The sequence below is a fragment of the Pan troglodytes genome, chromosome 8 (assembly GCF_028858775.2).
Source record: "Pan troglodytes isolate AG18354 chromosome 8, NHGRI_mPanTro3-v2.0_pri, whole genome shotgun sequence".
In the NCBI taxonomy this organism is placed as follows: domain Eukaryota; kingdom Metazoa; phylum Chordata; class Mammalia; order Primates; family Hominidae; genus Pan; species Pan troglodytes.
This window is the reverse complement of record NC_072406.2, coordinates 141,691,229-141,718,664: the sequence shown is the minus strand read 5'-3', so window position 1 is coordinate 141,718,664 and position 27,436 is coordinate 141,691,229. Positions and strand designations below refer to the sequence as shown.

At 48.9% G+C, this 27,436-nt stretch overlaps 1 protein-coding gene across 5 annotated transcripts in view; it reads right to left on the bottom strand.

Annotated features, from left to right (window-relative positions):
- The window catches only part of MGMT (O-6-methylguanine-DNA methyltransferase), a 303,731-nt gene that overhangs the window by 215,704 nt on the left and 60,591 nt on the right, over positions 1–27,436 (bottom strand). For 4 of the 5 annotated variants that reach the window (XM_063782276.1, XM_001142341.7, XM_054660006.2 and 1 more), the window contains exon 2: positions 16,751–16,887. The exons of the other annotated variant lie outside the window; for it this stretch is intronic. In XM_063782276.1, coding sequence (XP_063638346.1) covers positions 16,751–16,875 — 125 coding nt within the window. In that variant the 5' untranslated portion in view covers positions 16,876–16,887. The remainder of the gene's footprint in view (positions 1–16,750; positions 16,888–27,436) is intronic. 5 annotated transcript variants of the gene reach the window in all.

Genomic DNA, 27,436 nt, shown 5'->3' with positions numbered 1-27,436 from the left:
TTAAATCTATTTGCATTTGCTTACTGAACCCTATCGCAGAAATTAAACTCCATGTGGTGGGAAGCTGGCTGCACATGGTTAAGAGGAGACATCGTGGTGGATCCAAGCTCTATGTCATTAATTTTCCCACTTTCCCTCATTAACAAGTAAAATGTTTTTACTGCTTGAAAAGTTTTAATAAATAGAAAAAAGCAGGGCAGCTGACATAGTTTTTCATGTAATATACAAGCGCTTTTAATATTTTTACATACATTAATGAAAAAGCCAGGAAAAAACGTTAAAAGGTGACACACGTGGGGAAAAACAAAAAGAGCAGGCTTCAGAAAAGGACGGACTGCTTGCACTTCCGTGCCCTTGACCCTGGCAGCTGTGCCCAGTCCTCACGGACATCAGCAAAAGGGGACCGCATGGCCCTGCCCTCGGCCAGCCTCTCCCTGCCATCAGTAGCCCCGAAGTCTCAGGAACTCGGGCAAGGCAGTCTTTCACCGCTGGCCAAACACGTCTCCTGCTGACCAGACGATGTGCCTGCGATGCAGAATTCTCCACCAAGACCAAAGCGATGAACTGACACCGGTACAGGGACAAATTATGAGGCCCAGTCCTCATGGAGAAATCACACACTCACGTGAACATGTACTTAATTTAGCTAAAGACTCAGAATTCTGCGACATTGAAGGCTTTGAAGGCCACAAACCCACGTCTGTGGCAACTTCCACTGTCACTGACCTCTGGGGTGCAGGAGGCCCAGGCCCGGGGGCACACAGGTCTGCACAGAGTCATCCTCCTGGATGAACACCTGGGCATGCAGCGTCATGGTGACGCAGCACAAGCCACAGAGGGCCCCACCGGGTTTGCACTGCCAGCAGCTGGAGCGCCACAGTCACGGCCCAGTGGTTCCCATGTGGGGAGCCTGCCCCTCCCACATGTTCAGGAAACGGGGCGCTCGGCCATGAGCGGGTGGGCGGCTGTGGCCTCCCCTCCTGTCTGCGGCCCCACTGGCCTTCCTCTCAGCAGGTCCCCCTTAGTGGGTCAGTTTCCACAGTTAAAACAATCACCTATTTTTTGGCCCATAACCATGAGAGGAGAGCTGTCCTTTGGTTCTTCTTATCCTGGTCCCATGACTGCCAAGCTTCTGATCATTATCCCACAGACAGAGCCTGAGCCCCACTTCCGGCAAGCCTGGGCTGAACATGCCAGCAAGGAGCCTGCCCACACCCTGGGGACTCGCCTTTGGTACTCAGCGTGGTTTCCGTGGCCTGGGGTCACTCTTGGACAGCGAGGGGTGCCCTTCCCAGGCGAGGGCAGGCAGGCACAGGAGGCTATGCCTGACCCCTCTGGCTTTCTCTAAGGCATGTTCCACGGGTCGGCTGAAGAGTTTCTGGTGCTGCTTTGATATTTTGGTTTTGATCACTGCACCCAGTGGTGGGGTCTGGTAAATAAATAAATAAGAGAGTAAGGAAAGACTACAATGTCAGTACAGGTGCAAATACCTCGGAGAAACTTATAGAGATAGAATATCAGTGTAGAAGACACTGATCCTTGAAACTATGCAAAAATCATCAAAAAATAAAGAGCAACCCAGATCTACCTCGAGTTGTCAGACTGGGGATGAGGGCTCCCGGGGGCAGCTGCAAGCATGGGGGGCCTGCTTCCTGAGGGTGCCCTGGCCTGCGGCAGCTGATGCTCTTCCTGAAGTCACCTCTCCATCCCTCCCTCTGCCCCACCTATCACCCCCGGGGCCTTCTGTCTTTCCTGCCTGCAACTCTCCTACCTATCTATTAACCTTCCTCCACCTTCTCTCGAAAGTCCAATCACCATAAAGGAGATGGTGACAAGGTACAAAAAGCCGAATGGTTAACCCAGCATCATTTAAATGCTCATTAATGTAAAAACAGTGCCTTTCTTCAGAGCATCTCTCTCCCTCACAGTGCACTTTGCATGTACTCGGGTCCTGTTTTTACTAATGATACCTCCCCACATTTGTGTAAAATGTTCTATTTCTTTGAATTCCTTCCCACTGATCATCAACATCTGTCCACCCTGGTGCTGCAGCTGCCCTGCACCTCTGGGCCTCGGGTTTCTGATAGGGAACGGGGCTGGGACAGGGGAGACCCAGGGCCCTACCCGAAATGGCTCCATGTCCTGACGACGAAGTGCCCAGAGGCCCACCTGCCCTCCAGGCCGAAACAGCACTACCAACGTTGGCAGAGGGTTCTGGTCTCGGGGTCTTTGGACACTCCTTCTCTTGACTTGGAGGAACCCACACAAGGTGTGTTGGCATCAAGACGGAAAGGAGTAGGGTGGGTGCCAGGGGATGGGCTGGCAGAAATGGGGAGTTAGTGTTTAATGGGTACGGGTTTCAGTTTTGCAAGACAGAAAAGTTCTGGAGATGAAGCCAGGCACGGTGGCTCACGCCTGTAATCCCAGGACTTTGGGAGGCTAAGGAAGGTGGATCACCTGAGGTCAGGAGATCGAGACCATCCTGGCAACACGGTGAAACCCCATCTCTACTAAAAATACAAAAATTATCTGGGCGTGGTGGCGTGCACCTGTAATCCCAGCTACTTGGGGGGCTGAGGCGCGAGAATCACTTGAACCTGGGAGACGGAGGTTGCAGTGAGCCGAGATCGCACCACTGTACTCCAGCCTAGGTGATAGGGCGAGATTAAGTCTCAAAAAAAAAAAAAAAAAAAACAAAAGAATCAAAACACAGAAACATTCCGGTGCTGGGTGGCGGTGATGGCTGCGGAACACTGTGAAACATGCCGGTGCTGGGCGGTGGTGATGGCTGCGGAACACTGTGAAACGTTCCGGTGCTGGGGCGGTGGTGATGGCTGCGGAACACTGTGAAACATGCCGGTGCTGGGCGGCGGTGATGGCTGCGGAACACTGTGAAACATTCCAGTGATGGGTGGCGGTGATGGCTGCGGAACATTGTGAACCCCCTAAAGTTGCTGCACTGTGCGCTCACAGATGGCACCAACTAATGTCGCTCAACTGTACGTTCACAAATGGCAGATGTGGGAAACCTTAAGTGACATATTTTTATCAAAAGAAACAGTGTAGTTGGGTCAAAACAACATTTATTATACAGGCAGAAGGGATTTCTCCTTCCCTAGCTAAAACTTTGTGATTTTACTGTCCTGAGTGGGTAACCAACCACCGAAATAAACAGAAGCCCTGGCCCTACTTCTCATCCAGAGGATATGATGACAATTTCTCTGTAATTTATACCTCTGCTCCTCCATATCAGACAAATAAACTGTAAATGGATTTTAAAAAGAGAAAATATAATACATATTTTCATTTTGTCAATTCAAACAATCCCCATAACGCTTTGGGCTGAGTGCAGCAGACGCCCTTTAAAATGGACCTCTCCTCTGAGCTTCCAGCAGCGGCCGTGATTCTTTTAAATTCACCACCAAAGTCATACTCGGTCAAAAAATTTTATCATCTCTAGACTGCTTAACCAGCAAAACTGTTCCAGCTTGCAAACACAGATGACGCTTCATGCAAGCAAACTAATTTGCTTGGACACAATTTGTCAAAAAGAAAAGAGAAAGAGAAGAAAACTCCTATTGACATGTTAGGCTAAAGTGACTTTAAGAGTTTGTAATAATAGATGCAGATGGGGACCCCACATTAGGAACATTTTATTGCTTATATTTTAAATTCAGGAACTTCATAAATCCTGAACATTCTTCTCGCCCTCAGATATTAAGGCTAAAAATGCAACTATAAAGTTGCTTGTCAATTTCTTCTCCAGAAGGCAATTTACTGCTGACGGTACTATGTCTAAGCACATGGATCTGCAGGCAATAAAAATCTGGAGGGCTCTTGAAAACTCTGATGCAAAAAACGAGAGGATATCACATGATTAATTATGCCTTTAATATGAGATTCCAGGAGATGGTCTGCTAAAGTTAGGGGAGAAAAGCCACAAAACTGAAGAAGAATTGAAGGAAATGGATCAACCATTCTGAGGGAGGAACCTCATCCTTATTCCAACACGGTGTCTCCAACAGGCACCAAGGAGACAGGGCATTCACTGATGTCAACGTGCTGAAATCCATCCACACACTCACATTTCTTTCCTTCAACATATTTGCCAAACTTAGTAAGTAAATGAATTCTAACAAAGAAGCCAGCTATTTATGACATCAATTATAGAAAATGCCACCACAGGGTAACTTCTAGAGACCCAAGGTCAGGCCACGCCCCATTCTTGGTGCTCACACCTCCAGCCCATCTTCATGCCTTCCAGGATCCTGCAGGGCCTGGACCTGCCTCCTCCCCTGGCCTGGTCTCCTGGGTCTCTTTGCCCTGATGGTCCTTGCACTTATTTGCGTTCATGTCAAATCTGCCTCCCCAGCACCCCCCCGAAAGCTGCAGGTGGGACTGACGCCTCTCCCCACTGCCCCCAGCACCCTGCACGGCCCACAGGCAAAGCAGACACCAGGCTGCCTGCAGGACCAGCCAACAAGGGGGCTTTCAGCACCGCTTCTTGTGAGAAGGGTGTCACGGTCTCAAAATATTATTTTCAATAAAAGTTTTGTTTACCTAGAGAAGATTTAAACACACCAAAAACTTTGAAGGAAATAAGTGGCCCAGTTTTCTTTTTAATAAAAGCAGTGCTGGGTTGTACAATAACTCTTCCAAACAGAGCCACTGAAAAGGATAAAATAAAGATCAGAAAGCTCAGTATTTTTCCAGGTGATTTTTAGAAAAGAAAAACCACTATTTGGAGGAGGCTACTTTTGGGGTATCTGTAATAATTCAGAGAATGATAAACAGTTTCTTTTTCCCTAGTTTCAGGAGCATATATTTTTAGTGGCAAGAATATTAAAGAAGTAGGACAGAAATTTCTAGAATGTCTTATAATGTACATATACAGACACCTATTTATACACACCATTTTTCTATTTGAGAGACGAACAAGGGAAAGAGTCAGCATACCCCAAGCCTTGTATTTTCCTACTATAATGGGTTAAGTCTTAAAAACATGTTTGTCCTTATAATTGCAACCTAGCAAATTGAATACAGTTTATATTCCACTTTTAGCTTGTCTAAACACCCTGGCAGAAAACTCTGTGGCTAGAATGTGCATACTTCACATACAAAAAGCCCTTGCCTGGCGACCTTGTGCCAACCTTCGGCTGGTGAGAGACCTCACCGGACGACACATCAGCTTCTTGGGAACAAGTATTGCCTCCCATAGCTGTGCTCTCAGCCCAGTCCTTCTCCAGCCCCACCTGACCAGTGCAGATCTGTTTAGAAGATGCCTCTAGAATGAGCAAAGGCTTGCTTCAGCAGCTGAAGGCTAACATTGCTGTTCTGCCAGAAGCCATGAACACTCCCCAGTGTTACTCGAAGAGAACGCAGAGACAGAGCATTTCCTAATGCTTCACCTGCCCCAGCCAACCAAGGACGGGAGGATAGCTTTCTGGAAGAAGGCACAGGAAAAGCAGCTTTGAAAGCAGTAATATGGATTCCACGAAGAACAATCACTGCAAGAAAACGGTAATCCCCTGCCCCACCCAGCCCCCAGCACACACTATGAGCTTGTATTCTGCCAATGGACACCGGAAATTAAAGTAGCTGCCAGGCCGGCAGAAGGACCAATGTTCTCCAGAACCACTCCATGAATCTGCAGGTGTACTGAAGTCATACAGTCCATAAGCCTTTCTACTTTTAAATATTTGCATGTGTGTGTTTTGTGCATGTGGATCAGATGGGGTACAGGAGGAAAGGGGGGAGGTGAGTCTCCTGCCGATGTGTATGGACAGAGGGACTAGGGTTCTCAGAGGTCCTCAGTGAAACTAGAGATGACCCTGTGAGAGAAGAGGTGGGTTAACGCCCCCAGCAGGATGAACAGACGGATACAGTGAAATCAAGACACAGGACGTTATGGAACAAAGCTAGAACTCTTCTCTCAACTGCCTTTGAGTTGTAACTATGATTTCAGTTCTATTTAGAGAGCATGGCCCAGTCTAGAGGGAAACTGAACAAACGTCCTTGTCAGAAGAACACTAAGAATTCTGCAGTGTGATAAACTGTGTTTCTGCAGAGGATATTCTCTCCCTCCTGTCCACCCCAACCCTGACACAGAGCTCCAAGAACACATCTAGAACTTGGGGTGTTTGGGGTGAAGGAGACTCACCTCTGGCTCTGTGTCCCCGCTGAGCCACCCCCACGTTCTATTTGATTCAATTTGTTTTGTGATGGAACCACTTCCAGTTCAGGCATATGCTGAGCAAACAGCATTTAGCTGGCATCCCGAAGTCAAACTAATCAAACACAGCATGTCGGTCTCAAAGCAGACCAGGTGCCAAGGAATTCTTACGTTCAGGGCCTGAAGAAGACCTGACGTCAGTGTTTCACCCGCTGTGCTCTGCCATGGAGAGGAGAGATGCTCCTCTCCAGGGAGCTCCGGGCAATCCTGACACAAAACCCGCCTCTCTCCTTCCAGCCTCCTGGCTCCATTCTCTTTCTGGTCCTTATTGGTTTTCCTTCAGTCTCTGTTGGCAGCTCTTCATGGCCACCCACTTGTTAAACTGTTCCTCCAGGTCCTTTATTTCTTTTCCTGAGGTTCTTCTTTGCTCACCTCTCCCCTAGCCCTGGGAGGAAGCACCACCCCGTCGGATGCCCAAGAGGGGGCTTGCAGCCTCTTAACTGCCTCCTTCTGCTACCCCTCCATGCCCCTACACCCTGTCAGCAGCCAGGGCCTGCTGGTTCACCACCCAGCGATGTCCTAACTCGGTCAGCCCCATTCAGCTCTGTGGCCAGTCACCTAGGCTTGGGCCCCTGCCAGCCGCTGTCTTGAGGAATTCACCAATCTCAAGGTGTGGAACAGCCCACTTCCCCGTCTGCCCCTGTCTGCCCCTGAGCTGGGCTTGGGCTGCAGGTGGGGCTGCACATTCTGGCCCCTCCCCACCCCATGCAGGGCCTGCCATCTGGTCTGACACAGAGCAGGGCACTCACACGTTTAGAGAATGAGCGAGTAAATGACAGAAGCTCACTGAATCCTAAATGTATTCACGATGTTTTTATCACAAAAAGACCCACTTCCGTCACTTGTACAGCAACTGGAAATAAAAATTCTGGATGAATTTGCCACAAGACAATGCTTCAGTTCAATTCAAAAATTAAACTCATTTAACCTTTAACTCAATTTAAATTCTGAACTGATCAGCACGCAAGAGCTACCCTGTACATTAATATCAAGGAGCTGATCTAATTACTGATAAAATTTTACATTTAACAAACCAAGTATATTGTGAGAGTTTAGAGCTTAAATGACATGAACACTTTTAAAACAAAACTGAAAACTATTCATTAGTTGCAGCCAGTTTAAATATCAGAAAATCTTACAGATATAGGAAGAATAAAAAAGCATTCCAGAAATCAAATTCCAGAGTATGAGAGGTGTGTGTTGGTGGTCGTAAAGGCCATACGGTTGTGCTTTTGCAAAAGCAGAGGGAGGCTGGCCCGAGATGCAATGGCATCCTGAGGATGGCATCCACAGATGTGGCCCTGGGTAACTGCCACCACCATTTTTGTTTCATCTCAGCTTTTTCTCCTCTAAAACAGCACATCACCGTCCAAGGAGCTCTAATACCAGCACGTATGCGAGCTCATGTCGTAACTTTACAACGACTCATGTGTACGGTAGGCGAGTGATATCACGAGGACAAATCCAGTGCTGAGCCTGAACTTCCAAATCCAACATTACCTGGAGGACACTCTATTTTTAAGACACTGGCACTCAGGCCCCCAGGACAATACTGACTTGAGTTCCCACTGACCAAATCCCAATCAGGATGGTCTCAGAGGCTCCCTCAACTGCAGGCAAGAGTCACAGAGGATTTCACAGGAGAACAGAAGTCACTCCCAGAGTGGCAGTCTCTACTGCAAGTTCAGCTAAGTAGAGGGAATACCCACTTCTTCCCCGAAGTCTTCCCCAGGACTTGTAACCCACCATCCCTCACCCCATCTCCATTTCTCTTATTGATAAACGCACATTGATGCCAACAACTTCACAGAGGGGTCCCAAGGACGAAGTGCAGTGACGGAAGGACACCTCCTCCCACCAGGCCAGACAGACGAAGCAGGGGCTGTTCCACAGGTGCCAGTCCCTCCGAGTCCTCACTTCCTTGACATCTGCCTGACCCCTGGCCACACCGCCTCTTCTGGGAGAAACAGAGACTCCAGGAGGAAACAGAAATGGGCTCTGAGATGTTTCTGTGGGATACTGTCAGAAATCTCACACTTGGCGTTTCTCACAGGGGTTCATTGAACCTTATTTCCCATACAATGTGGACAAGCCTGTTCACCAGCTTTTCAAGACCACAACTAATTAGAAGCACCAAACTGCAATGAGGCGAGGGGACCGAGAGGCAGGCAATGCAAGCCCAGCGCAGACACAGGGCCTGGGGCCGGGGCAGGGGTCCACAGGGCCAGACTCTTTGCAACAGAGGCTGATCAGCAGGAGGGGCGTGGCCCACCCACGCAACAGGGTAGTGAGGGCCAGGACCCAACTCCACAGGGCACCAGGGCCATCGAGAAAGGACACTGTCATCTTACCCAATCCCATCAGGGATGGCTGTTGCAAGATTATGAATCCTAGACAGGATACTGTGCACGGGGCCACACCCAAACCCCCACAAGCCTCTAAGCTGGGCCCAAGGCCATGCTGGGGCTTCCTGAGGGTGAAAGCCGCAGTCTGAAGACAACCTGGAAATACCAGGGATTTGAGCCAAGAAGTGACCTTCCTGAAACCTGAACAGACGCTGATGCTGGCTGTGGCGGCAACGTGCCTATCCGGTGGCTGCCACTTCCGGGATCTTTCCTCCCCTGGCCTGCACATCATACAATGTAATTCTTCATGAGAACTGGATTGTGCCAAGGTTCCATGTTTCCTCCTCATGAAAACAGGGAAAGGATCTCTGTGGCCACATAAAGGAGAGAGGGGCATGATCTCCCCAGAAAAGCTGCCCTCCCTTCACAAACAGAGCCGAACAGAGGTGAAGCCCAATGACTCTTAAATGGAAACTTATTGTTAAGAGCAGGGGATTTAAGGGGTTTTATTTTAACATACCAGAGAGGCAGAAACATCCACCTCTCTCTGCCTGAAGTTAACCCATCTACCTGTTACTCTAAAGTGCTCTTTTACTCCAAATGTTGGAAACTTAAAAAATCTTTTGCTCTGACACTTTGGATCATATTCTGAACTCACCTATTTGTAGCTGTCATTCAACCATTCTTTTCTTCCTTCCAAGAAGTTCCTGGCAGACTTAAAATTAAATGAAATGAACAAGTTTGCTTCTGACTCATAGACACAGGCACACATGTTTGCCATCTCTGTCTCCTTGTAACACAGTTACAAAATTGACAGAAATAAAACTTTTGCATTGCTTTTTTTTTTCTCTTAGATGAGTCCAGAACATAAGGACCCTAAATCTCAGTGACACTTGTTTAAATACTATCCACCTGGCTGCCACCACTGTCTACTCTGCCCCCAGGTCAGCAAAGAACCAGCTGGGGGGGAGAAAACGTCAAGAGCACAGAAGCTGGTGAGGTTGCGCATTGTTTAGGTTTGATTTTCTAGATCAGAAACCATACAACAATTTCACAGTGAATCCCGGAACCTTGCTCTTCTGTGGCGAGGCAGCTCTGTCCTGGGGTGGATGGGCCAGTGCTCCACAGCCTGGGATTCTCTGCAGTGCTGTACAGAGGAGCTCTGACCTGCCCTTTCAGCTGCCAATCAGAGGAGCACAGCAAACCTCATCATTCATGACTTGGAAGGCTCAGCGTGCAGAGCCCGTCTCCTATCACACAACGGCAGGGTTTTCACGCCATACCCTCACTTAAAAGCATATGTTATGCTGCTTCCCTTTATTTTACTAAGGTCCAAGAGCTGCCACCATCACGGGCTGCGCTAACACCTCTGCAGGCCCCACGTGCAGCACTGTGAGTCCGGGGGCCAGCAGTCGGCCCCCATCGTACCCTCTCATCACAGAACATGATAATTCATCACAAGGATCTGTGGAGCTGAAAAGAAACACCTTGGCTTCCTGTCTTGTCTTTTTAGCCATCAACCTGAAAGACGAGGCCATTGTCTGGCTTCTAAAGGACACTGCACTATAAATGCTTAGCATGGGGTGAAGTATATGCACAATTTGTGTTATTGATAACATAAGTCACAAGAGGAACTCCCTATCCACCACTGATCATTTACGCCTCTCAGGCAGAAACGGGAGGCAACATCCGTCAGCGTGGACAGGCCTCACCGACATGGAATCGCAGAGCCAGCGGGGGCAAGAACAAGGGATTCCAGGCTCGCCAGGGCATTCAGCCATTCGTTTTTGAAAAACAGACGACTTCTATAAAGCCAAGGAGCGCCTGGCAAGTTTTCCTCACAGAAACATGCTTATTTGACTCAAGAGACCTCCTTAAGGAACACTCTGTAAAGTAAAATAATCACATTTTTTAAGCACATACAACACAAATCATTATTTCACGGCACTGAGGAAAAGCAATGAGACAGCTGAACTTGCCACAGGTAAAAGTCCTACAGGGCGCATTTTTTTGGATGTTATTTTTACTGGCAGTGCTTCTCTAAGTGTTTGTCCTTAAGAACAGTTTCTTCTCCTCCTTGAAAGATCAATTATAGTAACGTGAATGCGGCAAGTGTCTGTATTAATTTCCCAATCTGTCAGAAAAAACGAATTCGTGAAGTTCCCAGGAAGGTTCTCATGGCCCGTGGACCTTGAGGAACCATCCGACTGGCACTGGTCAGACTGACCTGCACGGAGGGGCCGTGGGGATAACCGGCAGCACGGACTCGGCAGGTGCACACACCAAGCCAGCCGGGACCCCATGCACTGCTGAGGGTCGACTGAGTTCCTGAACACATTTAGAGATGAGCAGGAGAGAGGCAAAACGCAGGTAACCTCCTGCTGCAGCTGCCCTTTGGGAAGCTCAGAGGCATCTTCACGCTTTCCATGGGGCACGTTTCGAGGGCAGAAACTCACAGGGCATCCAATGACATCAGACAACTCTCCTCCCAGGTTCAACACAGAGGCCCAGCAGGATACGTTCTCACGTTCCAGAGGGTCTAGGGTCAGGCCAGCCTAGCTGGTGACTGGAGGCCCTATCTGTCCAGCCAGCCAGGTGCTCAGAAGAGGGTCAGGGCCAACCTGCATGCCCCACCCAGCCTCAACCCAAGGGCTGGCTGGGCCAGATGCCAAAAGCAGACCCACAAACCCTGTAAATGGATCCCTACCATGAAGACAGAAAAAGAGCCTCTGCAGTAGAAGACAGTCTCTGTGTAGTCCCCACATTTTCCAAAATACAAAAAGTTTTAAAGTGGTTTAGTTCAATTGGACTCTATCAGCTTTTCCTATATTTTTCTGAAAAGGCTTATGTGAAAAAAATAAAAGAATGAAAAACAAGGGTAAGCCCTTGGTAAGTGAAAGCTCAGCCCCCTTAGCTCCCCAGCTTCCAAGATCTACAAGTCCTACTGCTACTATTTTTGTAATCTAAGTATGACCCAGGGTGATACGGTCCATTTTTTCAAGTAATCAAATACGGCAATCAACATTATGGAAAACTAAACAAGCCCCAAAATAACATTAGAAAAGTAAACACATACAGCCTGGCCCCTCTCATTAGACTGTGGGCACTGCAGGGAATCTGACGAGGTCAGAGCTCTGCAGCTGCGGGAAGATGGCGCGGGGGAGCTGCTCCGCTCTTGCAGAGGCCAAGTGCTCCTGGACGTGATGGCATTCACAGAAACCTGACACTGTCAGGCAGTTATGAAACTAACTTAAAAGCAGCTTATGTTGCTTCCCTTTTGGAAAATATACCACTTTCCCAACTGATGTGCTTCTCACACGTTTTTAGGGAGGGAAAGGTAACTATGCAAGGAAGTCATTGGTCCCCGTGTGAAACCACACACAGGTAAGTGGACTCACCTGGGGAGCGGGAATCACACTTTGTACAGAAGCACAGATGCAATGTCACTGAAGAAGGCCCAGTGGTCAACCTGTAATTTATCTACTAAAGAAACACCCATTCAGAGGAAGCAAGGACCACCCTGGGACTCACAGGCACTCGGAGAAGGGTGAGGGCAGGGGCCAGAGCCAGCAGGATGCTGCCCCAAATCCCAGCAGCCACTGTCACTCAGCAAGCAGAGGACAGCAGCCACACAGAGCACAGATGGCTCCAGGGGGGAGCACCCCAAGATGAGGGAAGGCAGCACCCAATTCTACTAAACCAGGAAGCTTCACAAAAGGCTTCTGACACCAGACCCAGATGGCATCCAAGGTGCATTCATCCCAAAATTTGGAGATAAGGTAATATCAATCCAACACTTAACTCTTTCAGAAAATAGAAGAGGGAATGCTTCCAAACTGATCTGTCATCAGAATGAGACTAATTCCAAAAAAAGACAAAGACAGTACCAAAAAAAGAGAAAAGTATACACCTGGTTTAAAATTCTAAAAATTTATTCTACCAAATTTAAAGAATAAAGGAGCAAGAGCACATGACTATGTCAACACATACATGAAAATCATTTGACAAAAATTCCACACAGTGAGGAAGACGCCTCTGAAACCCAACATGGGGAGCAAGTCCTCACTGGTGAAATCCTGCAAGCTCCCCCAAACCAGGAAACAGGGAAGGACGTCTGTTGTCACCACACTTACTGAAGTCATCCTGGAGGGTTCTGGACAGCTCAATAGAAGAAACTAAAGCATAACGATCAGAAAGGAAGAAGCATATTGTCTTTATTCATAGACATCATGAATTTTTATACAGAATCCTAAGCAATCTCAAAACAACCCTGGAACAAATACACGAATTAAGTCAAGATCCCAGAATATAAGATCAACATACAAGTCAGTTGTTAAATACAAGCAGCAATAAATTAAAAGTTTAAAAAGTTTCAACCTAATTTAGAATACCATCAAGAACAAAGTATTTAGAAATGGAGTCTGCCAGATAAGCAAAGCCTCCAGGCTGAAAAACCACCCAAGGCTGCCGAGGACAATGAAAGAACCCAAACAAATGCAGACGCCAGTCAAAGCCAAGAACTGAACACTTCAGTATCAAGATGTCAACCCTCCCAAAATTGACAACCAGGTTCAATGAACTCCCAGTCGAAATCCGAAAAAGAATCATTGCAGAAATTTACACCTGAATTCTAAAAGTAATAGGCAAACTTAAGAGACATAGAAGCCAAACCATTCAAAAATAAATAAATTTAGAGGATTCATGGACTCACATTACCTAGCATCAAGATGTATCACAGGCCGGGCGCGGTGGCTCACGCCTGTAATCCCAGCACTTTGGGAGGCCGAGGTGGGCGGATCACGAGGTCAGGAGATGGAGACCATCCTGGCTAACACAGTGAAACCCTGTCTCTACTAAATATACAAAAATTTAGCCGGGCATGGCAGCGGGCGCCTGTAGTCCCAGCTACTCGGGAGGCTGAGGCAGGAGAATGGCATGAACCCAGGAGGCACAGCTTGCAGTGAGTCGAGATCACACCACTGCACAACAGCCTGGGCGACAGAGCAAGACTCCGTCTCAAAACAAAACAAAACAAAAGATGTATCACAAAGCTACCTAACCAAGCCAGCATGGAACGGGCATAGAACAGGCAAAGGTAGGCTGAACCAAACAGAGCAAAACAGAAACAGGCTCACACACCCTTGGTCAACTGATGGTAATTCAATGAAGAAAGGAGACAATTTTTATTTTCCAACAAATGATGCTAAAACAACTAAATAGCTACATGGAAAAAATAAACTCTGTACCTCACAAAAAGGTAATTCAAAATGGATCACATATATCTAAACATAAAAAAACTACAAAGCTTTTAAAAGAAATTACGGGAGAATTTATTTCAGACATTACAGTAGACAAATATTTCTTACAGAGAAGACAAAAAGTGTTAAACATAAAGGGAAAAAAGACATACGGACTTGTTCAAAATTTAAAACCTCTACTCATCAAAAGACACTATTGGAAAAACAAAAAAGCAGGCCTCCAACTTGTGAGAAAATCATCACAATACATACATCTGACAAAAGTCTTACATCCAGAACCACAAATCAATAACATCAACAAAAACACAAACAAGAAAGCTCTAATTTTAAAATGAGCAAAAGGTGGCCAGGCGCAGTGGCTCACGCCTGTAATCCCAGTACTTTGGGAGGCCAAGGCAGGCAGATCACAAGGTCAGGAGTTAGAGACCAGCCTGACCAACATGGTGAAACCCCATCTCTACCAAAAATACAAAAATTAGCCAGGTGTGGCAGTGCGTGCCTGTAATCCCAGCTACTCCAGAGGCTGAGGCAGGAGAATTGCTTGAACCCAGGAGGCGGAGGTTGCAGTGAGCCGAGATTGCACCACTGCACTCCAGCCTAGGTGACAGAGCAAGCCTCCATCTCAAAGAAATAAAAAAAAAAAAAAAGGGCAAAAGACTTGAGTAGATATTTCACAAAGAAAACACAGGAATGGCCAAGACTTTATCAGGATAAGTCATCAGCAAAGTGCAAATTAGAACTACAATGAGATATACTTCATACCAGCCAGAATGGCTAAAATCTGAAAAACTGACACCACCAAGTGCTGCCAAGAACATGGAGTAACTGAAACTCACACACTGCTAGTGGAAATTTAAGATCATCCCGCTCTGAAGAAAGTTTTGGCAATTTCTTGTCAAGTTAAACATACATTTGCCATCCAGCCCAGCAATTCCACAGTCAGGAATTTACTCTGGAGAAATGGAAACAAAAATTCACAAAGAGGACTAACTTTAGGGGGCACAAGGAAATTTTCTGGAATGTTCCATATCTTGAATGTTCTATATCTTCGGCGGTAGTTATACGGTTGTACACTTTTGTCAAATGAATTGTACACTTGAAATCTGACTTCTATGTAATTTTTACCTAAATTTAAAAAATGATAAAATGTTAAACTTATTGACTATTCATATACTTTTGTATACTATTCTCAAACTTTTAAATGCTCCCCCCACTAAAATTAACTACACACAAATACTGCTGGCTGCCCCCCAAATCCCACTCCTTCCTTACTCACAGGACACCTAATTTTAGCCCATATATGACCATCCCTCCTTTCTTTCTCCCCTACCTGTGGCAGAGGCCCAGGAGCTGTCTTGAAGCACCAGGGCAGGGACCACCATCTGGAGACCCCAAGCTCAGAGGAGCCCAAGTTCCCAGGGGCCATGAAGGCACCAGCCCCAGCTCCCATGGTTTGTCTACAGGTGCGTTTTCATGAGAGCAATCAGCCAGATCCTATTCAGGATTTAGCATTATTTCACGGCTGTTTTTACACCTGAACCTGATCCTAACTTGATTCAGAGAGTTCATAAAGTAGAAATTCAAAATTAAGCGTCTTCATCCTATTTGCCTAATCCACAATGGGCATTTAACTAAACATATCTTATAACATTTGTTTTGTTTTGTTTTCCTTTATCTTCCCCAAATTCACTTTGTATCTTTACTTTTTCCCAAAAGAAAAAAAAAAACCAACATATAATTTCTATGATTTATTGTGCAACTGAACATGCTAAAAGACAAAATGACATTTTCCCCTACAAATTATTTGGTGCCTGTGACTTTCTGAACACTACAGCCAGATGGTTCTCATAGAAACTGAAAAGAGTATATTCACATGGTTCAAAGGTTTGCTTATTTTTTGGTCTCAAAAAGACTATATTGATTGTAACGTGCAGCTCTACAGGAAAAATCTCGACAGCGGAGGCGAGTGCTGATATTTATGACTGCACTTGTGCTCATTATGGCTGTCTCGGACAGGGGCCCATTAAAATCAATTTTTATGTTTCTTATGTATTTTCTTTATCTAATGTTCTTGGCATTGTGTTTATTAGCCAGTTAAGAGAAACACCAAGCATAGGAGTGGGTGTTTTTTTTTCTTCTTCTTCTTTGGTCAGAAATAACAAGAGCTACAATTTTAATAGAATGAACAGAGGAAATTAAATGTTACATTTCAAAGCAAAACACTAAGGAATGCTTTACATTTGTTACGTTTTTGCAATTAGAGAAATATAGTGGGAGCTGTTCACAAAAAGAGAAACATGTACGCTCTTAGAAATGACAAGAACTTAAAGTCATGCTGAAAAGGGGCTTTTGGGCCCTTCCCCCTGGCAGGGCCATCCTCAGCCACACCCTCGCCAAGGGTCTGACCACGGCTCTCAAAAGGCAAGTGGGACTCCTGGTTAAGGGATTCCAGAACATCAAGCAGTCCTAGTACGAAACTCACCTGGCAGACTCTGGAGGAACAGGGAACGCTGGTCTGGATTTTTTTTTTTTTTTAATCAAGATTAATCCTGCATCTCCCTGTCTCTAAATTTCCAGAGACATATGCTGAAGAACCCAAATGTTCAATGCTCATCACCAACCAACTCCTCTGTAAACGTACACCTTAATCAAACATCTTGGAGCTACTAACGAAAGGGTATGAAGGGAATGGCCCTGGGTTCATCGGAGGTGGAGAGCTCCTGGGCAACACACAGGGAAGCTGCAAATGCAGGAGCCGTCGCAGCACGCTGTTTTGAGAGACGGACTCGTGGTTGCAGTTGTGGGGGTAAGGCTATGCGTTACCCTGTGATCAATGGAAAACAAGCCGTTATCACGTATACTCCTTGGTTGCTTCAGCATGTGCGGTATACAGGATCACGTGGGCTCATACTTACTCAGCTGCAGACGTCCCCTTGCCCAGGAGCTTTATTTCGTGCAGACCCTGCTCACAACCAGACAGCTCCAGCTTCCCCAAAGGGCTGTCCAGTGTGGTGTGTTTCATTTCACAAGCCTTGTCCATTTTTCCAAGTACCTAAACAGAAATAATTTTTAAGACAAAGTGTATATGTAAGAGGCTGGTCGTATATAAAACACACAACAGAAGTACTGGTTATTTAAGACACAAAATATATTCCAAAGCTCTTCCTCATTTTTGGAATTACATGATGCATCATTTTTACAATATGGTTACTCTGAAGACAGAAAATCACCACCATTACCTAGAGCAGCCAACCAATACTACAGTCTCCTTTTATTTCCTAAAATTACTATATCCCGATTCTTCTCGTTTATCTTTAACCAACGCAACACCAAAGGAAGCTGACCTGGTAAGAGCTCCTTTTAAATAATTCCCACAACTAAGCTAACTTTGTTTTACTAAAACAATTAATAAAACAACTACCACAGACAATAAATCCCGAAGACAAACTGTTCAATATTTGGAATAAAGTACATTTTAGAATGAAGCATATATGCAATGACTTACAAAAAACAGAGATTCAACTCAGCACCTACGCCATGGCACCTGTGTTAGGAGCCAGCCCGGAGAGGATAAGCAATGCTGGGGTGTTCCACTAATGCTGTGGAAAGCACATTTAATTTACATTTAAAGAGATGTACAAGTCTGGGTGCAGTGGCTCATGCCTATAATCCCAGCACTTTGGAAGGCTGAGACAGGAAGATCACTTGAACTCAGGAGTTGAACAGCCTGGGCAACGTAGCAAGACCCTGCCCAAAAAGAATTAAAATTAGCTGGGTGTGATAGCACACACCTGTAGTTCCAGCTGCTCAGGAGGCTGAAGAATAGAGCCTGGGGAATACAGGGGAACACATCTATAGGCTACCTTTACACTTGTACATTTCTTTCTTTTTTTTTAAAGAGACGAGGTCTTGCTCTGCCACCCAGGCTGGAGAGCAGCGGTGCAATCCCAGCTCACTGCAGTCTTGAACTCCTGGGCTCTAGCGATCCTCCCTCTTCAGCCTCCTTAAGCACTGGGTCTTGCTATTTTACCTCTGTCCTCCCATTGCCACAGCTTCTCAGGAAGACCCACAGCAGCTCGTGGCTACTCAAGGAAGGCCATCCTCACGGCTCCCATCACACCTGGGCTCTTCCCACTCCAACCCAACCATCAGCCCTCAAAGTTCACTGAGAACAACAAAGCAAGGGCTCCCTACATCAAGGGGCTGGAGCAGGGGCAACAGACTAGAGCCTGTGGGGCAAAGCTCACTCACTGCACCTGTCTTTGTAAATAAAGTTTTATTGAGACACAATTGTGTTCATTTATTTACACACAATCTCCTGCTGCTTCGGTGCTACAATGGCAGAGGTGAGCAGTTGTGACAGAGGCAGTGTGGCCCTGCAAGCGCAGAACACTGACTCTCTGGCCCTCTACAGAAAAGGCCTGCAGACCCCTGGAACCCTCTACAGAAAGGTCTGCTGACCCCTGAAGGGCAGCTCACTGGCACCTTCCTGCTCTGTTTCCACAATGAAGCAGGTCTGAATCCCGCATGCATCCCAAATCTCTGTGCCTTCACTGAAGGCCCCCTCCCTGCTTGTCCGCTGGGCACCTTGCTGCCTGGTCTCCTATCCTGTGAAACCCTTCACCAGCACTCCAGCTGATCTTTCCTTTCTGTGTCTTACACATGCTTCTAAGGCCACACTTTGGTTCTCTCATCTGTCTTTCCAAGAACGAGGAGAGAGAGGTGCATTTATGTCCCTTAAAGGGACCAGGGTCGGGCAGCGGACTGCAAACTACACAAGTGTTTTGTAGAAGCATTACTCTCAAGATTCAATCCTAAACTGTCACACTCCAGAGCCGCCTGCACAACCTCCCCTTTTCTGTGCAGACTGACAGGGATTTGAACCGGATCCCATTCGATCACCCCAGAATATGGAAATGGGATGTGCCAGAAACCATGCCCCATCAGAGAGGCTCTGCCCACATCACACTCCTTCAACATCTCACCCTGCAGCCTCCCTGCTGCCTCAAGGGTAAAAACCAGGCTTCCCGAGAGGGCAAAGAGAGCCCTGTGGAAGGAGCCACCTGCCTTCCACTTACCATGTGGCAGGGGCCAGATAAAGGCAGGGGGTGCAAATCACGGCCTCCCGCCCTCTGTCCCTTTGCTGTGAGAAAATCACTCTTGGTGCTTCAACCATCTTTGTCTGTAGGATAAATCAGACCAAATCACAATGTCGGCACGAGTTTAGAGGGAACGTATGCAAAGACCAGGCTTCCCAAAGGCTCTGCAGGATTTGGGGATCACTGCTATTCCCACCATGATCAACATTTTAGCCCAACCCCCTTCACCTCTGATCTCATCCCCTGGAGCACGCTGCCCCAACTCCCCCAAGTCTCATTCAAAGCATCACCATCCCGCCCATTCTTCCAAAGTGACTGCCTCCCCTTCTCTCCCATCTCCATTTCTCAGAGCCACAATCTTGGCCCCCAGCCTCCGCCCTGCGCCTGCAGACATCTCCCACCATCCCGGGCCACTGCTTCTCAGGCAGGATGCTGGCAGCTCTGCTCAGGGCTCCCTGAAGAACAGCACGCATCACACACACAAGGGGCTCATAAAATACTTGTGGAACTGAATTACCAGTGTGACCACCATCCAGGCCAAGCGTCCATGAGAGCATTTCCCAAAGTATGTTCACAGAAGATACTGGTCAGACAACAGGGCTCTAGAGGCAACGTGAGAAATCTGGATGCTCTCTCGCCATTTCTTGGAAACTCGCCCTGCATGACGGTGGGTCAAAGCTCCCAGCAGACTGGCAGTAAACAGCCCAGCTTGGGTTTCGCTCTCCATGGAGCCACGTTTGCTGCTCTATCATCCCAGTTCGGGCAGGGCTGCAGGCTGTCGGAGTCAGGAGGCCTGGGCTCAGGGCTCCGGACTCAGGTGGGGATCCTGGCCAGCCCCGAGCACCTGCATCAGGTAGCACTCTTAACAGCAGGTGTCAGAAACTGACACGGGCTAATTTAAGCACAAATGCCATTTACTGAAAGGCTGCTCCACAACTCAAAGAACTTCTGGGAAGGCTGGAGGAGCAGGCTCAGAAAATAGCAGGAACCAGAACTGGCCAGGCTCCAATCACAGCCAAAATCAAGCTTCAGGAAACATCTGTGGGGCAACCAGGCACAGCAGGCAGGGCAGCTGGCACTGTTGCCACCGTTGCCCCTGGAAACAGGATGTGGTGGCTATGGCCACCGTTGATTCTCGGCTGCTCTGCCTCCGTGGGACCTGCTCCCGATTCGAGTCCCAGGCAGGAGCCCAGCCCTGGTGCTGACGCCCGCCAACATGTGCCAGTGTCCGAGCAGCTGCAGGAAGGGACGGCCTGGGAGAGGAAGGGTTTGCCCACATCAGCGCCTGAAGCTGCAGGGCAGACATTCGGACTGGGGAGTGCCCCATGTGTGGGCTGGTCAGACACTAGCTGCGCACTCCTCTCTCAAGCCTCTATTTCCTCATCAATAAGACCCCTGACTCCTCTACCTGACAGTGCCACTCTGAGGGTCTAACCTGAGACGGCCACGGCCAGGGCTTTGGGCACTACACACCGTGACGGGCTGGAAGGGCTGTCACGCCATTCTGCACAGACCACACCTCAAGTTCACCCCCAATCCAAGCGTCAGCCAAGGGGAAGACATTGGAGTGTGTACAGACAGGGCCAGGGAGAAAGGTAGGAGCCTTGGAAGGCCACTGGGGGTGAATCCCAGCAAGCTGAAGGAGGGGCATGGGGGATGGGGTGTCCCCCACCCGGAGGAAGGAGCAGGGCGGTGGAGAGCCACAGGCAGCTTAGCCCCGACAGCCTCCAGGAGAGAGGAGTCCTCAAGGTTATCAGGGTCTGGGCCCTGACCACAAGAAGCCAAACTTGGGAGGCCAGTGGTTGGGAATGTGGTGGAGAAGGCTTCCAGCCAAACCTGGTGTGGCCAAGTGAACTGCCTGCCCTGGAATGACCAACTCTGCACCCCAGAGAGCACCGCCACCCAGGAAATGCCCAAGGACCCCAGCTGCTGGCCCAAGGGACCCTAAAGCTCTGGCATATCCCCGACTGAGCCCTGTGGTGCTATCCCCATGACCAGCATCATGGCATGGGCCTCTCATCCAAAGGGCAGGCTGGCCTCAAGCCCTCGGAACCAGCTGCCCTGACCAGCAAAGGTGGCCTGAAGCCATGGGAACACACTGAATCAATCACAAAGCAGGGAGTTGGGGGGACCAGGTCAGCTCCATCCAAATCATTCCAAGAACCGAAAAAAGGCAACCAGTTTATAACTGCAATAATGAATGAGTTCAGAATCTGACTTACAAATGAGCAACAGATTCCAGCTCCTGTCCATATCCAACTGGCTAATTATTTAGGTATGTGAAGCATGAGGAAGTGAATTCCTCAGACCTGCTTACAACCTAAATAGGATCAAAATAAAGCCCTGCCTCATTTCACCTGAACACGACAATGAGCTGGAACCCACCCCCACAAACCCCCACCCCCCCACCCCCACCAGCCCCAGCTAAGAGCAAGCCTCCCACAGAGGCCCACAGAAATGGAATTTGATATGCCACTGAAACCTGCATACTACCTTTTTTTCCTGTAGACAACCAGAGCATTTGGCACAGTTCTTCTGTGGGCAGCAGTAGAGGTTAGTTTAGTGCCGATTCCTAAAATGCACTGGCTGAGGCCTCTACAGGACAGAAGCCCCAGGCCATCGAGCATGGCAGCGTCTCTGATGCGATGCCCAGGGCTGACCTAGCAGGTGTGCATACCAGGCCAGCAGAGAGGTGGGGGGATGCCTGCAGACTAAATGGGGGCATCACGGACACCAGGAGGGACCCACAAAAGCCAGAAATCAGGCAGTGAGAAAAGTGAGTTTCAATAGCATGAAAACGTGACAGGAGTGAAACCATCGCAACCCAGCCAGGCAGGAGGCTCAACTTAGAAGCCACAATACCAGCCACACAAAGGCTGGCACAGTGGTGGCCCGGACAGGTCACAAGCAGCCATGAGGGTAACGGACCCTCTCCCAACAGCCCGCACAGTAATACCGCCATGCCCCAGACCCAGGAAGAAAGACGTCTGACTCCAGTGATGAGATCCCATCAGGATCTTCACCAATGCCCAACAACCTCAAGAGAGGGCCATTCAACGGGGGAGGCCAGACCCACAGCCCCAGGAGGGATGCTGGGAAGGGGACTGGCCCACGGAAGATGAAGATTCACTGTGACCCCTGCAACCCTGACAGCACCCCAGCCTGAGCCCAGAGCCAGCAGGCAAGCCCACACCCAGGCTAGCACGAGGTGGGCAGAGCGGCGGTTAGGGAACCACTCCGCAGGGCTGGGGCCACACTTTGGGGGGAGAGTGTGGGCAGCTGAGAGCTTATGGAGAAACTGACACCTACACAGAGAACTGAACTATGGGGAGGGGCCACCGGGCGAGGAGCCACGCAGGCCAGGGTGAAGGCACCCGCCACGAGAGCTGGGGGATGAGGCCTGGTGTGCCTGGAGAGGCGTGGGGGACACAGCCACCCTCGGGCCCTGAGGCCGCCATGGCCAGGCCGGTCCTGCTGGCTGCCTTTTCCCTGAAAAGCCACAGAGTTTTCAACAAGAGGAGATGCAGCTGGTTTGCATTTCGAGGCTCCCTCTGGCAGCTCTGTCAAGACTGGACCAGAACCGAGGTCGATTGTGGAAATAACCCACTGAGAAGTGAGGAGAAACCCAACCAGGGGAGAAGCAGAAGGGAGACCAAATAACGGGAAACAAACCAGGAACGATCAAGAGACGTTTAACCGACGCCTCAGCACCCCTACACAGGAGCTACTGGGCTAAGGTGCCAGAAACTGGAAGGAGACAAATGTGATCTCCTGGGGGGAGAAAAATTACCCACAAAAAGTAAACCACACCGTACGTTGCTTGCAACTTTTCCAAAAATCTAAGATTATTCCAAAATCAGCTTATTTTTAAAAAATCAAATAAGGTAGGATGATTTAAACTATTCCTTTTTTATCTGCATTCTCTCAGCTTTCTACAGTCAGTACGAGTCAACTTTTCAAGGAGAAAAAAACTGTATTAATATCCAATCTGGGCCAGTCATGGTGGCTCACACCCGTAATCCCAGAACTTTGGCAGGCCAAGGCAGGAGGATCACTTCAGCCCACGAGTTCAAGACCAGTCTGGGCAATGTGGTGAAACCCCAGCTCTACTAAAAAATATAAAAACATTAGCCAGGCTGGTGGCATGTGCCTGTAGTTCCAGCTACTCGGGAGGCTGAGGCAGGAGGATTGCTTGAGCCCAGGAGGTCGAGGCTGCAGTGAGCCACGATAGTGCCACTGCACTCCAGCCTGGGTAACAGAGCAAGACCCTGTCCCCACAAAAAGAAAGAAAAAAAGGAAAGAGAAAAATGAGAGCTATACAAAGAAATAAAGAGTACCCAAAATTATGAATACATGGGTAAATATAACATACAAAAAAAAGCTAATATGTTACACTGTTGATGTCAAGTAGAAAAACAATGGCAAACATTCTCCACTTATTGTGATCTCACCATGTCTTATATGCAAAACAAATGATGGTTAATGCTTTTCTGAATAAAAACTGAGGTGTAAAATAATTCTGTGAGTTAAAAAAATAAAGATTAGAATAAAATGAAAACACACACAAGTAAATCAGATCACATCTTCCCTTCATTTCCATCACGATGAGAAAACACTTCCTGTGGATATGGCTTAAACCAGGGGTCCAGTCCGTGGCCTGTTAGGAAACGGGCCACACAGCAGGAGGTAAGCAGCGGGGGAGCCAGCGTTACTGTCAGGTCAGCGGCAGCATTAAATTCTCATAGGAGTGTGAAGCCTATTGTGAACTGTGCATGGGAGGGATCTAGGCTGGACGCTTCTTATGAGAATCTAGTGCCTGGTGATCTGAGGTGCAACAGTTTCATCCCCAAACCATCCCCCCACTCCCATCTGTGGAAAAATTAGTCTTCCACAAAACTGGTCCCTGGTGCCAAAAAAATTGGGGACCCCCTAGCCCAAATGGTCCCAAATTCGGCAGGGCCACACTTCCTTCTCTGGCCTCAGTCCCCCATGACCCCATCGCACCCACGCCCCCGCTCCCCCTGCCACTGCCCCTCACACTCCGGCCTCACTCTCGCTTCACAGCCTCCGCGCTACCGCTCTGTCTCCTTCCCAGCCTGCACAGTGGCCACTGTCATCTCACTCACAACCATGCTCAGACGTCACTTTCTCAGAGAAGCCACCAAAAACAGTCACCACCTCCACCCCTTTCTCTGCCTTATTTTCCTTACATGACCTGGAATCACAGTGATGTGATTTGCTTACTTGTTGTGTCACCTTCACTAGAATGTAAGCTCCAATACAGGCAGCAAATGTGTCACAACTGTAGCCAGAGTGAGGAGAAGCCTGCAGAGATTTCTTGTTTTCATATACTTTTTCTAAAGTCAGATGGCACCATCCCCTACCCTTCCTTCCTTGACATGGCAGATGTGATGGCTGGAGCTGTGGCCACCACCTAGTGATCATGAGGAAAAGGCCAAAAGCCTTGACAGATCAGGGCCCAACACTGTGAGCTACTCCACCACCGCAGCTCTCCACGGCCACACCACCGCAGCTCTCCACGGCCACACCACCGCAGCTCTCCACGGCCACACCACCGCAGCTCTCCACGGCCACACCACCGCAGCTCTCCACGGCCACACCACCGCAGCTCTCCACGGCCACTCCATCGCAGCTCTCCACGGCCACTCCACCACCACGGTTCTCCATGGCTGGTCTCCACACGGCAGGTCTCTTTGGGGGCCCCCTAGCCCAAAGGGTCCCAAATTCAGCAGGGCCACACTTCCTTCTCTGGCCTCAGTCCCCCATGACCCCATCGCACCCACGCCCCTGCTCCCCCTGCCACTGCCCCTCACACTCCAGCCTCGCTCTCGCTTCACAGCCTCCGTGCTACCGCTGTCTCCTTCCCAGCCTGCACAGTGGCCACTGTCATCCCACTCACAACCATGCTCAGACATCACTTTCTCAGAGAAGCACCACTGCACCACCGCAGCTCTCCACAGCCACTACACACTGCAGCTCTCCACGGCCACTATACCACTGCAGCTCTCCATGGCTGGCTAGGCTTCTCCTTGTGTGAGAACAGGAAAGTTGGGCTGGTTTCAAGTCTGTGTTCTGAGGAATTCCTGTTTTTCTTCAAACCAGAGCAGTCTTAGCTGATCTACTGCTGTATCCCCAGCATTTAGAATAACAGTGCCTGGCACCCACGATTTCTCAGCAAATATATGTTGAACAAAATATCTAATTATATGAATCATGCAATGATAACTGAGATAGGAATTCAGAAGGAGAACGCCAGGATTAATGAGAGCCTGTATCAAGGGGTTGGATGTCCTGGGGAGTCCAGGAAGGCTTCCTGGAGGAGGTGCTGAGAGAGAAGGGATAGTGTTGTAGTTTCCTGGGTGGAGAGGAGGAGGAGAGGAGAGACTGAGGCAGGCAGGTGCGCATAGGCAAAGGCACTGGCGCTGGAAGCAGCACAGAGCGTCAAGGAGTAGAAGGTGGTGGCCAGGTCACCAGGAGGGAGAGGACCTGGCTTTGAGATGAAGCTGCCTCAGCAGCTCCTGGAGCCGTGAGGGCCAAGTCCTGGGATGCAAGTCGGAGAAACGAGGGAGAACACGGATTCCAGGCGTGTCAAGGGTGGGGACAGGGAGAGGTGTCTGGGAGGCTGCAGCCACAACCACCAGAGACAGTGTGACGATGTGTGTGCAAGCTCTCTCCAGGCAAATCATAGAGTCTGCTCTGGCTATAAGCGTGCTGTGAACAGGAGAAAAGAAAAGAGCCGACCACCTACTACACCCAAGCACAAGGTTCACAGCTGCATAAAACGGGGCCTGTCTTACGGAGAGGAATTCCCGGCCCTCCTTCCCTGAAGCAGCCCACTGGAACCTCAGGGAACACACAGGGCAGAGAGGCCCTCGGCGTACCATCAAAGGAAAGCGGGCAGCCCCAGTGTCCCGTCTAACTCAAACACGCCAGCTTCGAATCTGCAGAATAAACGACGTGGAAGACCCAAACGTTTAGGACTTCCAGAATTCGAACCGTCGGTCCTAAGGGGGGCTCCAAAAGCTGTAACAGGGCATGTGCACATAATGGGACAGCCGTGTCGCTGAGAGTACCATAGTCTAAGGGGCAACCAGACAAGTAGGCATCCAGTGGACTCAGTGCTGTCTGCCTCTCGGGCTTGCACAGGGACGACAACACAGCCCACATTTGGGATGACAACACAGCCCACATTTAGGACGCCCAAGCGATTCAACAGTCAGGCTTCCTAATGTCCCCACTTCCCACTCCGGCGAAGCACAAGCCCACGGCCCCACAGGCTGGTAGTGCTCCCGGCACCACCACGGCATCCACCTAAACCACATGAGTGGCTGATGGTACTTGGTGGCAGAAAAAAACTGATTTTTCATGGCTATTTGGAGACCTCTGGAAAAATGAATTTCGTTTCATCTCCCTTTTAACATGAATGGCATTTAAATAACAATGTTCTGAATTAAGCAGTTGGCTCCAGAGGCCAGTTCCTGCCATATTAAAAGGAAGAGACCCAGAAACAGGAACTGTCTTCTTTTTCCCCTACTGGTAGTCGTTTTCCAGGCCTGCTGCACTAAAAACTGTCAGGTCTAAAAACCGTCCTTCCAGGACCATCTTTGCAGCTCTGTGTCTTTCCCTCTTAACCATTTCCACTGCCGGTATCCTGTGCAATGAAAACACACAGAAACAGACTAGCCGGGTGTGGTGACGTGCACCTGCGGTCCGACCTATCCAGAGGCGGAGGCGGGAGAATCGCCTGAGTCCTGGAGTTGCAGACCAGCCTGGGCAGCACAGTGAGACCACACCTCAAAAACATAAAAACGAACAGGCTAAAAGGGAGAAATTACCTGCCTCCTTGTAAGCTGTTCACAAACAAGGTAGCCCAGGTCCCTTGTGGCCTGGGCTTCGGGTCTGTGTGAAGGGGGAGATCGGCTCACCTGGGGGAGGAAGAGGACCGTGTCTGACTGCCTCACAACCTCCCACAAAGACACCACAAGATGAAAACTAGCTTTGCAATCTCCCTTCTGAACAGGGAATAAGGGGCATTGGGGAAGCCCCTCTCATCCTCAGGACTCATGCTCAGCCCACCTCAAAATCAGGCATGAGATAGTATTTTAATTTAAAAAAAGAAAAGCATGTGTCAAAAACACTTCATCCCTATCACCTGATCATAAACCTGGCCACGTGGTGTGGCTGATGCTCACCAAGTATAAAGGGCCACGGCTAAGAGACCCCACCCGTGGTCCCCGCTGTAACCAGGGGTCTCCCCGTGGATTCGGCTGGGTCACATCCAGCACAAGACAGTCAAGTGCGGCTCAGTTCATTCTGCTCTCACAACTGAAAGGGGTTCTGTTACATTGAAATCGTTTCACCAAACAAAACTGGAGCTGCCACCTAGGATGTCAAACTGAGAAGGGATCCAAACGGCGTTCCCAAATGCCACCCCAAAGCCTCCTGGTGGGGGCCTAACACGGGAGCCCTGGAAAAAGGGAA